The 14,439-nt window shown below is 44.4% G+C and overlaps 1 protein-coding gene across 3 annotated transcripts; it reads left to right on the top strand.

Moving 5' to 3' along the window:
* The first annotated feature begins 287 nt into the window (after positions 1-287).
* On the top strand, positions 288-14,025 carry nlgn3b (neuroligin 3b). Of its 3 annotated transcripts, XM_053441532.1 has the most exons (7): positions 288-399; positions 3,351-4,023; positions 6,247-6,306; positions 7,213-7,362; positions 8,164-8,349; positions 10,384-11,173; positions 13,233-14,025. In XM_053441532.1, the coding sequence occupies exons 2-7, from the start codon at positions 3,543-3,545 to the stop codon at positions 14,023-14,025; spliced, it is 2,460 nt and encodes an 819-aa protein (XP_053297507.1). In that variant the 5' UTR covers positions 288-399; positions 3,351-3,542. The 3 variants fall into 3 exon arrangements, with proteins under 3 accessions (XP_053297507.1, XP_053297508.1, XP_053297509.1); XM_053441533.1 differs by lacking the exons at positions 288-399; positions 6,247-6,306 and having other exon boundaries at positions 3,804-4,023; positions 8,164-8,362; positions 10,367-11,173; XM_053441534.1 differs by lacking the exons at positions 288-399; positions 6,247-6,306 and having other exon boundaries at positions 3,804-4,033; positions 7,220-7,362.
* Positions 14,026-14,439: the final 414 nt, after the last annotated feature.

The following is a 14,439-nucleotide window of genomic DNA, read 5'->3' as shown; positions in this document are numbered from 1 at the left end:
GGTGTGTTGGAGGCTGAATCTAATACACTGGCGTATCCCGGCGGTTGCCTAGTAACGCACTGGCAGTGGGCGCCGCGCAGAGTGGTCTCTGTGGTGGGCGCTCCATGAAAACCGCTGGCGCTCCTGACCTTGGCGTCGTGAATGCGCAAAGCACACGGAGCGTGCAAAGCGGCAGATAAAGAGTAAAAGATCCGTGCGTTTGATAGCGACACCGGGAGGGGGGGGGGACATTTCACACACACACACAGCCACAGAGAGAGAGAGCGAGAGAGAGAGAGAGATAGGGAGAGCGAGAGAGAGAGAGACGGTGTCTTTGTAACGAGACTCACTGGAACGGCACGGCACGCGATGGAGGAAATCTCGACATGGAGCGCGTGTCAGACTCTTCTGTAAAAGCAGGTGAGTGAATGATGATTTTGATTATGATCCGTGGGAAGAATCTTTGTGTTCTGACCGATCACTGATTCATTTCCCCCCCTGTATTATTGCATGCGTTTTGCTCTGCTAGGGGATTTATCCTGTTTTTTCATCTGTTGGCTCGTATGTATTTACCCCCTATTTTGTAATGCCAAACCCCTCAACCCCCCCCCACACACACACACACACACACAAACACTATAGCAGTGTGTCGATGCTATCTGGGCTGTGTCTCTGTATCCTTGCACTCATTTCCATAGCACTGGTCATTGTGTTGAGTGCACTACCTGCACCTTTTCTATGCATCAATCCCCCCCCCCCCCCCCCCCCCTTTCATTGCACTGCTAAATTATAAGGGGACATATTTGGGGCAGGGGGAGGTTGGGGGGGGGGGGGGGGGGCACCAGTCGAATTACAAGGGCATCGGGAGCCCAGTGTGTCTGAGGCTCCCCCCCCCCTCTCTCAATCCAATGCTTTCATGTCGTGGGGCCCCCGGGCTATACCAGAGCCTGATCAATACTGTTGTCCTAGAGATTTGTATTACTACTGAATTGGTGTTGAATTGTGTGCCTGTCAATGGTGTAGGTGTAGAGATAGTAATGGTGGGAGTGATTACAGCAATCATTCTAATAGGTCTCTAAGTGGGATCAAGCCAGTCCAGTGGGAATTAAAGTATTTGGGCGCATGCAGGGAAAACCCAGCAGACCACCGTCATGCATGAGAACATCTTACATGGGGCAGAGTTGTCCTGTGTTAAATGTTAAAGCTTCGAGACATCTGCGCTCTTGGACATATCACTCACTCACTTGGCGAAAAAGGAAATCTTACCCATGATTCCCCCCCAAGAACTCGCAGTGTATCAAACTTGCCTGACTGATGGCTCGGTTTTATCGCATGGCCCATTTGGTGCGAGCCATAAAGCTTTTATCCACGTCTGTCCCATCACAGACCATAAGTTGGAAAAAGACTACTCTGCAGCCCAGCAGTGCTCGGCTGCCTCGACTGTCTGCAGCAGAATAAGTAAAAGAAAATGAAACACTGTATATCAGAGAAAGCCATTGAGAATCTTCCTCAGCCCTGCTCCAGTAAATTGAATTACATGTTTGACTTGATGTCAAAATAGCACAAATATGCTAATGAGGTGATGCATTGATGCTAATATCGTCAATCCATGTGTAATTTAAAAGGAAGTGCCGCTCATTTTAAGAATTCATATCAACGCTTTGATCTACAGCAGCTGCTTTTTTTTTTACTGCCAGGGCTGCTTCTAAAGCCAGAGACAACTAACCTAGTCTGACTGGTGATGGCAGTTTTGCCTCCAAATGGAATCCGAGTGATGTATCATCAGTGTCAATTCAGGACCCGAGGATCTGCCCCACTCCACGAAAAGAAATTCAAAATAAAATTAGGTTGTCTGTCTTTTTCCATTTTTATTGTCAAGGGTGCTGTACATCATTGTCGTATAACAGATGGAGATGGAACACGTCTTTTCCCTTTTTTTGGAGTTAATTAATACTGACAACGCTGGCCTCGAGCAGAGATGTACAATATTTCTCAAATAAACCTCTGTGATGTTTCTTTTCTGACGGTGTTATCTGTCTGATTTGGCTGGAAAATTGACAAACCGTTGACGTCCATAGCAGGTAATGTGAAACTTAGCAGGAGCCGCCTTTATTTGCGTTTACCTCTCCTGCTGTTTTACCCGAAACGTTGCAAAGAGAGAGGAGGAAAGCCAATGCACCAGCAACGTCTGCGGTTAATTAGTTTCTCACACTCGCAGGCAGGTATCGTCTCCCGTCTCAACAGATAGCCTCATTGGATGGAAAGAGAGATGTTGTGGCTGCGGTGTCTCACAACGCTCGGGGGTAGTAGCCATCGATAAATCTGATTAGGTTAACAAGCTTGTTTTTGCTTTGTTCACCGACGAGTCAGTGAGAACCTTGTGTTGAGCATATTAAACCTACACTGCTGTCCTGGACTAAGAGGAGTGAGACGTGATGCATTTGGGATTAAGGTGTTAATTGGAAGAAGCACGATACAGTTTGCTCTCTCTGGGCTTATGTTTTATAATTTGCAAATCTAATTAAAGGTGTATTCTGCTGTTGACTAATGAAGTTGTCGGAGAACCTATGTTGACTGTAGCTGGGTTTAAATTTATTTGTATGCATGTAAAGGGAAGAGAAAGGGGAATTCTTCCACTAGGAAATCAGAGAATTGGGGACTCAGTCATGGCTTCCATTAAAAGATCCTTTTCCTCTTGATATTGAACTCAAATGGTCTGTTGTTGCCTATAAGTCTGCCCCAAGTCGTTCAGTTAACCTACAATTACTCTGCTTTATGGGGAGGGCTCGGTGCTATAGTTTGGTCCCGCCAGACATGTTTGGTCTGGGGATGTTCAACACTTCCATTATACCCCTTCGAGTGTGTTGTTGACAGTGTTGCTCGGATGTAAGACACAAAAGAGTATCACACACATCAGAAATGTCGTTCCCACCAAGTGTGTATTTTTAATCGCTCTTGAATGCATCTTAAAGGTTTATCTCCGCTGTTCACTTTGTTGCTTTTACATAAGAGAAGGGGCGCTTAACACCTTTTATCCTGAGACTCTTTCGCAGCATCACTCCAACATCACAGGAGATGGGTTTCTTTCCAGATTCCACCCATCGCCTCCTCCTCCTCCTCCTCCTCCACCGATACACAGATATCCAGTGATTTGTAGATGTTAAAGCATTAATTTACTCTTTCATGCCAGCACTTTGTCCCGAAAGGTTATTAGCTTTAAAGTGTTCCAGTGGATCCGGCATCCTGCATCCTGGAATTAAGCTGATCTAAAAATGTGTTTTCTAAGCCCCAAGATACGGATAATGTTTTGTAAATGAAACCTTAGTCAATAGTTTGATGCTTCTTTGATTACCATGTTCTGTTTCTTTCAGATCTGTGTGCACTGAAATGAAAAGTGGAAGTGGAGGTGGTCCATACCTGGCTGACGTGTATTTGGATTTGATAAGCATCAGAGTCAAAGGCTGTGAGTGATGTCTGTGCACTGACCGGGTCAGTGCAGCCGGACTGACCAGACAAAACAGTGTGCGTTTGTGTTGTGCAAAGGGCACTGTCTTGCCCAGACCATGTGGCTGGCTACATTTAGAGACCATCTGTTGCCTGCACACCTGCCACACCAGCAAGGGACTGTAACCATCACCCACTGTGCTCTTCTCTGGTGGATATTATGCTCCTGCTGGTCGTTCACCAAGGCAACAAGCCAGAAATTCTACCCGACGGTCACCACCCAGTTCGGGAAGCTGCGGGGCCTCCGGGTGCCCGTGCCCAGTGAGGTGCTCAGGCCCGTCGACCAGTACCTGGGTGTCCCCTATGCCGCTCCACCCGTGGGTGAGAAGCGCTTCATGCCGCCAGAGCAGCCCTCCTCTTGGTCCGGTATCAAGAACGCCACCCACTTCATGCCTGTGTGCCCTCAGAACATCCGCAACACCGTGCCAGAGATCATGATGCCCATCTGGTTCACCTACAACCTGGACACAGTGGCCACATACATTCAGGATCAGAGCGAGGACTGTTTGTATCTAAACATCTACGCTCCGACAGAGGATGGTAAGTTGGCGTGGTAAACCGGACGGCAATGACTTTCCATGTCCATGATACTACCCTGTGATCGTCATCTATTGCATGCGTGTGACCACTGCTCTTGTCATTGCTGCCACCAGAGGCTGATTTACCATCCAAAGCAAACATCATCGTGGGACTCACATGTTGTGTTCATCATATTCCATTTGAAATAGCAACCATGTTCCCATTCATAAGTCATATCTGGCCCGTCGTGGCAAATGAAGACACTGTCCTGACGCCCCTGAAAGTCAGAGAGGCATAAATATGTGTTTCTTTCTTCTCACTAATAGACATCCAGTAAGATATTGCTGAGCTAAGGTGTTGTTCTAGTATTGGTCCACCTAAACTAAGCAATCAATTTAACAGCTTGTAAAATGATGATCCCAGCACATTGGGCTGTCACCTCGGGGCATCGAAGGTAATCATGAAGGATTACGTAGGAGATCTATTAAGGGCCACCTTTAAAATGTTTGTTAAAAATGTTACTTTCTTGCGGATCACTGCTCTGTGTCGCCCGTGTCTCTGCTGGGGGCCAATTAGTGAGAAGTCAACTGTCTATCGCCGGCTGAATCCTTCTCCTTTTTTTGTTTTTGCATCCATCTCGTCTGTGAAATGAAGCAGCAGGCGTGTATGTGCGAGTCTGCTCTGGGTCTGTAGATTAGCAGAACAATGTTATCACACAGTAATGCTGTATCTTCTCTAAATCTGCTGTTGGCAAAACAGATTTCTCTAATGCAGGTTACTTCAGCGCACCAATTGAACATGGCTCCCGAGAATACGCTGCCATCCTCTCTGGCATTCAGCGTGATACAGAGCGTTTAGCATTCACAGTAGAACCGTGTTCTGCTTGTGTATGTAACGCGCCGCCGTGGCGTGTGGCTCTTTTTTTCCACGGTAGCGTAGCAACAACAGATAAACAGCCTGCTTGAGAGGTAGCTGTCCAAAATGGTGCAGCCCACGTTTTATAAAAAGCCCCCAGTCTGAGTGCTGCCCGAAGGCCCTTGTCACCTGGCACACAAACGCACACACACACACACACACACACACACACACAGGCTAATTAAATTTCACATTTGTATTCATACTTCAAAGGACCCAACTCAACCAATTGGTTCCTAACATTTATTGGTATTTCTTTAGACTTTGTCATTGTTTATTTAAATACACCTCAGGCATTATGTGGCTTCATTCGTTGAGTTTCACTGATGTGAAACCTTTGCTGTTTTCACTTTTGCTTATTACCAGTGGTCACTGTGTTTGCTATGTCAAATCAAAGAGTGTTTCAGCAATTACCCCCATTTAATAATTATTTTTGTGGTTTGATGCTCCCCCTCGAGTCGGAGCTTATTAATTATTCATTTATTAACCATATAATTTATATCTTCAATAATTACCCTGCAGTGGTTTACATGACAGTGTGTTTAAATACACACTTGAACAGAGAAGAAAATTGAACCAAGAATTATATAGTATAGTATATAGTATTGCCTGAAACGAAACTGAGACAGCTGATAATAAACCATTCAAACGTAACAGCACAACATATTTATGCATGTGTATGTGTACATTAAAGGATGCATTTAGATCATTTAAATATGCCCAAGCTAAATTTTCTGCAGTTTATTGATACAATTGTAAATGTTTTAAAACATAACATTATCCTCGTAATGCCAAAGCCTACAATTCATATTCGACACAGACATTAAGGAACGTGCTTGTTTGATACAGACCCCAGCAATATAAATTACATCATGGAGCAAAAATGACCATTCCTACTAAAATCATGTGTTGTATCAACTCAATATCTGTCAAAATAATTGCAATTTGAATGTTTTGCATTTCGTTAAGCCCTATAGTGCATATACATTATGCCATTTAGTAAAAATAATTAACAAAGAACGTGACCTTGGCTCCTTGCATCAAGCAGAACTACAGATCATTTTATCTTGTAGCTATACGCTTACTTATAATACAATTGTGCGTAACTGTGTCATACATATCTACAGATTTTACATATTGTCATCTACATCTTGCAGAGGAAAAGTGCAATACTGCATGTAAATGAGAGGAATTTATTTTTTCCTATAATTTATGGATCCCTTTTCTCCTGATTCTGCCAGTGTGATTGGACTGTACATTAGATAAGAAGCACAGTCAACCCTGCATTTTTCAATTCTTCATCTTTTTTTCTCCTTATATGAATCCCAGGGAGCCAACACAAGAAAAAGGGGGCGGCTTTCTCACATGCTGAGACTCATATATCCGAAGGTATTTTTTTAAGAGCTCAAAGTCTTGCTGCATGGATTTTTTTTAGTTTGAATGTGGGGGATGAAGATCTTTCAATCCTTATAGTTTTTACTTTCCTGAAGAACCATGGGGGGGAGTCTTATTTTGAGGGGAATAAGGAAAATGTTGTTATACGTAAGCTTTTTTCTGCACATCATGTCCTGAACTGAGCTCTGGTGCAACGCTCTCAATAAGGGCTACCTCTGCGCTGCTCTGCACATTGATCCAGAGATTGCATTATCTACTTATCTGTCTTATAGTCCCTGTAAAAGCCAGTCATTATGCTCAGTAACCAATTGGTCTGAAAACCAGAAACATTGATTTTTTATGTTTGTTGAAGAAAATCTGCAATTCCTATTCTAGGGTTATGCAACAGCTCGAGTTATTTTTCAGTTCAAGCCTACACATATGAACGTTTTTTTTGTATGCTTGTGCGTGCAAATTTCCCCATGGTGGGACTAATTAAGATTATCTTATCTTATCTCGTATCATAAGTTGAAATGTCAAATTTGGCCCTTTTCAGATCAAACGACGATTCAGATAAACAGGCTTTTTATCTCTCTCTCTATTTAGTTCAGTGCTTTGCATACACGGTTAAAGTGTTGAAGGTCATTATATTTGACAATTTCATTCCCTTGTCGAGAGTGTATTTATCATGCATTTTCTGAATGTCATCACAGCCTCCAAACCACAGGCCTACCACTGCTTCTAAGCATCTTTTCTGAGCAGTCTTTACCCATACCTCCCACCTAGGATCCCTGGGATATAAACTTTTAGTCACTGTGCTTCATTAATTCTCCCTTTCATTACTGTTGCCTCTGCAGTTGTTTGCTCAGCGTGTGTGTGTTTCTCTGTGTGTGTGTGTGTGTGTGTGTGTTGACATTGCAGATATAAGGGACTCCGAAGCGCGACCTGTGATGGTCTACATCCACGGAGGCTCCTATATGGAGGGCACTGGGAACATGATGGACGGCAGCGTACTGGCCAGTTATGGGAATGTTGTCGTCGTCACGCTCAACTACAGAATTGGAATATTAGGTGATTACGAGCATCTCTGTGTGGTTACCTTTAATGGTGTTTGATATGGGGTATTTGGCCGTGTTTGATATGGGAGAATAAACGGTCATAATGGTAATTAATTTCCTCATAAATATGTGAACAAGCATGAGAAAGTGTAACTGATATATTGGTACAAAAGCTTTATATGCATAAAATGTTGTCCTCAGACAGAAAAATTGCGTGAATACTCATCCTGACTTGTCCTTGCTGCGTGCATGCTGTGAAAACACAGTCTATCTCTCCTTACATGGATTTATCTAATCTGTACAACATTATCAGTCTTTGCCATTTTTGAAAGAAACATGATTTAAATACAGTATGGAGGTCTGCAGCATTCACAAGGTCAATGTGTGTTTAACATTCAAAATGGTGTGGTTTGTAGATAGGACTAGACAAGGCAATAAGGAACAGCGTCACTTGTGAGAGCCTCCGACCTCTGTGCGGTTTTATCAGGTTCATTTAAAGAAATGGTGAAGTGGAAGATTTATTTATGAAAGCATGCTGAATGTGATGAAGACACTTTTTGCCAGGGGAGGAGGAGAGCAGATTTGATGAGCAGAGCGCGGATCACTTCCTGAGGGTGCCTCTCCGGCGTTGAGGCTCTTACAAGGAGTCGACTAAAGTAGTGGAGACACTGTGGGAGAGAGAGAAGGCATATTTGCACCTGAGGGGAAACGGTGTCAGTTCTTTCAGATACCCAGCTGGGCTCTAACTTTTAGATCAAAGCTATGGAATATACTGTCGATCTCTCTTTATGAACTAGCTCTCTGTGTACCTCAGGATTCCTCAGCACGGGTGACCAGGCAGCAAAGGGAAACTATGGGCTCCTGGACCAAATTCAGGCTCTCCGCTGGATCAGTAAGAACATTGGTTACTTCGGAGGAGACCCCGGCCGCATCACAGTGTTTGGATCAGGGATCGGTGCATCCTGCGTCAGTCTGCTGACATTGTCCCACCACTCAGAGGGTAAAAACAACTGCCATTTAGCATTTATGTTATCTTTGACACGCATAATTAATGCGACTTAATGCACAGCAATGTCATCAACCACATTAACATTAACATTTATCAGTTTTAATCGTTCATTTGGAGTTTTGTGCTTTGTTTCGGGCGCAGCTCTAAGGAGATGAAGTGTTATGATATGGAAATAGGGTAAAAGGAGTATTCGTTTAGTAAGTGATTGCTTTTGTTCCCCTGTACTCAGTCTAATCAGCCTAAAAGCTTTGCCTCTTAAAATGTGAAGCTCTTAAAGAAGCCCACTGGCATTATAAAGTTTTCAGCATGTCATCACGCTCACCTGTCTCTATCAGTTTGAACCGTTACCACTGATTAAGTTTTGGTGTCACATATTTTCGAACTTTGTTTATCCACCTGCACTGTCAAGTGTAGAAGCTTTAACGAATATGCTGTTTACCCAAGGCTAGGTTGATGTGAGGATGAAACAGGACCAGAAAGAAATTCTTTAAATATCTTCTGTATTTTATTATGTATTATGTGTTAATTTTAGAAAAAATATAGAAACTAGAATGACGCTCAGTAGAGCACGTACCACACCAAGGCTGAACAGACCCTTATGCACCAAATTACCGACACTCATACATATCAGTCCTATAAATATGCCAGATATTTCTTCTATCAATATCCTAAATTATTCTCTGAGAAATCAATGAAATGTTGAAAAATCTTACAAAGCCAAAGAAAGTGAGAATAAATGGCAGAATCTGCCCCCCTGATCCAGAGCCGCACCAACGTTTTAAGGGTTTTTCCCTTATCCAAACTCCAACCTTCCACTAAGGTTCATGACAATCAGGAAGATTTCGCATAATCGTGCTAACCATAAGATAGACAAACAAACCAAATGAAAGCATATCCTGCTTTACCAATTCAGGATACAATATCCAGTGGTGATTGACACCCTCTGAAAAATAGAAATACAATTTGCTGAGCGCTGAGAGAATCAGAGGTGTGTATTTCAATAGTGGTGGCCCCCTAAGAACCGAACCTCTTTGTGGCATTACTGCCCTGGTCCTCCTATGAACCACAAGAAGGGCAGAAATCCTGTGTGTTTATCAATGCCAGTGAGGCTGCAGCAAATGTCCATTGTGAGGTTTGTATTTGATGCTCCAGTTTGGGCTGAAGCGAATGCACAAAGATCTTCAGCTGTCTTTGAAGTAAATAGCTATAGCTGCTGCTGCTGCCCTAAAAATAAATGAAATAAATGACAGCAAAGGAGGGAGAAAGTGACATTGTCCTTTCCATTATTTTTTTTATTTTACCCGGCGACTGGAATGCCTTAACCTCAGCAGAGTATTATTGAGTTGATACATATCATGTGTCGTTTCTGGTTCGGATAGAAAATCCCTTGAGACAGAGGTGACAAACTGCATATAAACAAAATCCAAGCGAGCGGCATGTTGACTGTATCAACACTGAAGGATTGGGGTTACTGCGTATATCCAGTTCCCTGCACAGCCCCCCTCCACCGCACACTTCACATCAGCAGTGTTACGTGTAAGCCGTTAGACACACAGTTTTAATGATTCTACAATTACTGTACACCTGTCAGTAGCTGGTGTAGGGAAACCTGCCTCTGCACCTCTGCACTGACACAAGTGATCATTAATTCACCCTCATCTGCATAGCAATGACACCACATCAAACAAATGAGAGGATCAACTGGGGAAAGGATATTTTTTGTTGCTTTTTTACATCATTATAAGAACAATGGCAAGCAATAACATCCAATTAGTGTTAATTTCCTCTACCAGCAGCTTCTATTTAACTATCTGGCCTGTTCACTTATTGTGTTTCTTTATTTCAGTATCCTCCAGTATCCTCTATGTGGCTTAGATTTTACTTTTAACAGCAGTTAGGGGAATAATTTGCTGTGACGCAGTCCAGAATGCTCTTAATGACAATCATTTGGTGAGCTTAAGTAGTAACCATAATTTTCTGGGCCTTTGTCCGTCTGTCTTCTTGTTCTGAATGTCGTCTTCCAAGGTTTGTTCCACAGAGCCATCATCCAGAGCGGTTCAGCCCTCTCCAGCTGGGCCGTCAACTACCAGCCGGTCAAGTACACTCGCATGCTGGCCGAGAAGGTTGGCTGCAACGTGCTCGACACCGTGGACATGGTCTCCTGCCTGCAGAAGAAGAGTGCCAAGGAGCTGGTGGAGCAAGACATCCAGCCTGCACGATACCGCGTGGCTTTCGGCCCCGTCATCGATGGAGACGTCATCCCGGACGACCCCGAGATCCTGATGGAGCAGGGCGAGTTCCTCAACTACGATATAATGCTGGGGGTCAACCAGGGGGAAGGCCTGCGCTTTGTGGAGAACGTGATGGACATGGAGGACGGCGTGTCGGGCAGCGACTTTGACTTTGCCGTGTCAGACTTTGTGGACAGTTTGTACGGCTACCCAGAAGGAAAGGACACGCTGAGGGAGACCATTAAATTCATGTACACAGACTGGGCTGACAAGGACAACCCGGAGACCAGGAGGAAGACCCTGGTGGCTCTCTTCACTGACCACCAGTGGGTGGAGCCCTCAGTGGTGACGGCCGACCTGCACGCCCGCTACGGCTCGCCTACGTACTTCTACGCCTTCTACCACCACTGCCAGAGCCTCATGAAGCCCGTGTGGTCAGACTCAGCGCACGGAGACGAGGTACCTTACGTTTTTGGCATCCCCATGGTGGGCCCGACTGACCTGTTCCCCTGCAACTTCTCCAGGAACGACATCATGCTCAGCGCCGTGGTTATGACTTACTGGACCAACTTTGCCAAGAGTGGGTGAGTAGCAGCAAAACCAGAGTTCTCGTTAACACGAACACGCTGATTTCCATATAGTTACATAGGTAGACTCTTATCCGGCAGAACGTTTTGCATTCTCGCCTGAGGAATGTCCAGTGCGGAACTTAAGTGGCCTTGCTTGTGCAGACCTGATTTGTGTGGAGATTCGAAACTCCTGTCTACATTTACCCTTCCTTTATCGCCCTGATTAAAGGACTGCAGGATTTATCCTTAAGTAGTGTCTCCTAATTAGGCGCAGTCTGAAATCCCACTTCCATGTCTTCGAGCTTTATCTTTTCTCCTTTGTTAGTTCACTCAAGCTCACACATGAAAAGTGGTGCCTCAGTTTTTTACCAATTAACATGAATTCCTTAACAAACATCAAAAGTCTGTGGATTGACATGTAGGTTATGTGTGCTTCCCCCTGCTGTAACTGATAAGACGACACCATATGTGCTGAATGTGTAAAGGCGTACAAATCTGCACAACCATACTTCAATTCTCAATACCGGATGCTTAAGAAAATCTGGTTATGCTCCAGTGTGTCGTCACTTTAGCTGAGAAAACTGCAGAGTTCACACAATTCTGAACAGACCATCTAATGAAAAGCTGTTTTCTCTTGAAATGCAGAGTTGTCTCTTCTTTAGATCATCAGTGTTGTGTTAAGCCTCTGTGAAAACTCTGCATGTGGCAAAATCTGATCACGCGGGGCCGACCTCCAGAGGGTGATGGATCTGTAAAGTCTTTACAGCTTCATTCACATAAATGTTTAAAGCAGTTCCTCGCTGTTAAACAAAAAGGTTATGTTAAAGAGGCAGTTAAGATGGACTTCATAAACCTCGTACAACTTCACCGTCAGCTGTGATTTCAAGTGGGGTTGGTAAAGATAATCAGTGCAGACATAAATCATGCACAGTACATATCACGGCTTGTCATGCACAATATTCACATATGGTACCAAATCATAGTGTCTTTATTGAAGGTACTGTATAGATTTAAGATTGTGGGAAATAAACTCTCACTGGCAGGGGCTGATCCAGGGGTGGGGCCAGGGGGGCACTGGCCACTGGCCCTGGCCCCACTGAAGTGGCCCTGTCTTGTCAGTAGTCTAAAAAAGATATTTATCATTTATTTAGTTTTCTATCTTTTAAGTTTTTTGTAGAACACAAAGTGCTTAAACAAAGAACAATTTTCCAAATATAGCTCAAAGCTTTAGAGCCAACAGTAAACAAGTAATGACTGAAATGTGAACGTTACTGAATCAGGGGTTGTTCATGGATGTTAAACATGTACTTGGACTCTCTTTGTAAATTGCGGCCCCTTTATGGACCCTGGTTTATAACAATACTAGAGACGCCACTGCTCACTGGGAATATTTCTTTCCTACTAGCTTATTTTGGTTGAACAGAGACACAAAATAAGATTTCAGCGAACGAGAGTTTAATATTCAAGACAAGCTCCGGACGGATGTTGACCTGATATCACACCATCACCGACTCAGTGCTGTTCAAAGTGCAACTGAGTCAAACTCTGCAGCTCTCCTGACAGTTTTCTTTACAATTTGTACCACAGCAACAGAGATATGTGGCGTGTTTTTTGATGATAACTGAATCATACATGCGTCTCTCTGCGGTGGAGGACTCCGCTGCTGCCTCCATATTGAACTGATTGACTCTGTGCATGGCGATCCTCGCAGCAGTAGGAAGCACAGCACAGGCCGCTGTAGGCTGTTGTGTCAGTGTGTAGGAATGAAGGAATGCTGAGCCCTTGAGGAGAGATGATGATATTACACATTGTGTTGTCCTCCTTATATAGGTGACATTTCCAGATGTATTAGAAATGCTATGGCTGAGAAAGGTGGCTAAAATGGACATTTTCTGATAAAAAAAACTTTATAATATGGCAAAACCATTCTTTATTTAATTTAGACAAGAAAATGTCTGCATCAATAGCTTGAACAGATCCCGTCATGGCAATATATGATTCAGCTGAAAAATAAGTTATCAGTACTCTTCAAAGATTTCTTCCAACAGAGTTGTTTTCTATGATGTTTCCGCAGGGATCCTAACAAGCCGGTGCCACAGGACACCAAGTTCATCCACACCAAGGCCAACCGCTTCGAGGAGGTGGCCTGGTCAAAGTACGACCCCTACGATCAACTGTACTTGCACATTGGCCTAAAGCCGCGTATCCGTGATCACTACCGTGCCACCAAGGTGGCCTTCTGGAAACACCTGGTACCTCACCTCTACAACCTCCACGACATGTTCCATTACTCATCCACCACCACCAAGGTCACCCCGCTGGATCCTACCCAGTCCAATGGCAAGAGGTCCGGCAGCACGGGACGTCCGCCTGTCTCCACTTCCAACAGTGACGGCGACGGCGGGAGGGAGATGGGTCCTCTGATCATGCCCAACCCGAGAGATTACTCCACAGAGCTTAGTGTCACCATCGCTGTAGGGGCGTCCCTGCTCTTCCTCAACGTCCTGGCCTTCGCGGCTCTCTACTACCGCAAGGATAAACGCAGTCGGCAGGACACGTCCCAGCAGCCCAGTCCCCAGCGTGACAGCAAAGGCAACAGCTTGGGCCACACCAACACTGTGGACGAGACCCTGTCGTTAAGGAACCAGTGCGAGGCCCTTCACAATCCTCTCCATGTTTCGCCCAGCATGGACTACTCGCTCACCCAGCACCGCTCCCCTGATGACATCCCTCTGATGACCCCAAACAACATCACCATGATCCCCAACTCCCTGATGGGCCTCTCCAACATGAGTCCGTACAGCACCTTCCCGGCCGGCTATAGCTCTGCGGGCCTGCCCAGCACCCACTCCACCACCCGGGTATAACCTGGCAGGAGACGGAGATGGGAAACGAAGCGACATACGTAAAACGTGGAAATGTAAAGCTGTATTTAGGGTGTGTAGGTCAAATAGGATTGAATATGTTCGTTCTGTCTTTTCCAACGGTTTAAAAGCGCCGACATCCTGCCTTTGCTCTCTCATGATAGGAAGTCTAACTGCAGAGTCATTTTATAGTACTCATTTTAAAAGGCAGTCAAAAAGAAGAAAAAAAGTGCATTTCATTTTCCACGTTGGCTTTTTTGGAACTTTACATAGCAAGAACTTAGTATAATGTTTATACAGTTGGATTTGTATGGGAAGCTTTTTCTTACTCTGTGATATCTATTTTGATCTGGAGGAACAAAGTGACAATTACAACTTGTGGTGGACAGAGATGATATCTGGGGAAAGCCAAAAAAA

Source organism: Pleuronectes platessa, chromosome 15 (genome assembly GCF_947347685.1).
Source record: "Pleuronectes platessa chromosome 15, fPlePla1.1, whole genome shotgun sequence".
Lineage (NCBI taxonomy): Eukaryota > Metazoa > Chordata > Actinopteri > Pleuronectiformes > Pleuronectidae > Pleuronectes > Pleuronectes platessa.
This window is presented reverse-complemented; position numbering and strand designations above follow the sequence as displayed.

Excerpts from the sequence above, each read along its gene's own strand:
- nlgn3b (XM_053441532.1), top strand. The coding sequence starts at position 3,543 with ATGTGGCTGGCTACATTTAGAGACCATCTGTTGCCTGCACACCTGCCA. Across the intron at positions 4,024-6,246 it reads CTACGCTCCGACAGAGGATG|GGAGCCAACACAAGAAAAAG; the intron begins GTAAGTTGGCGT and ends TATGAATCCCAG. Across the intron at positions 11,174-13,232 it reads ACCAACTTTGCCAAGAGTGG|GGATCCTAACAAGCCGGTGC; the intron begins GTGAGTAGCAGC and ends ATGTTTCCGCAG.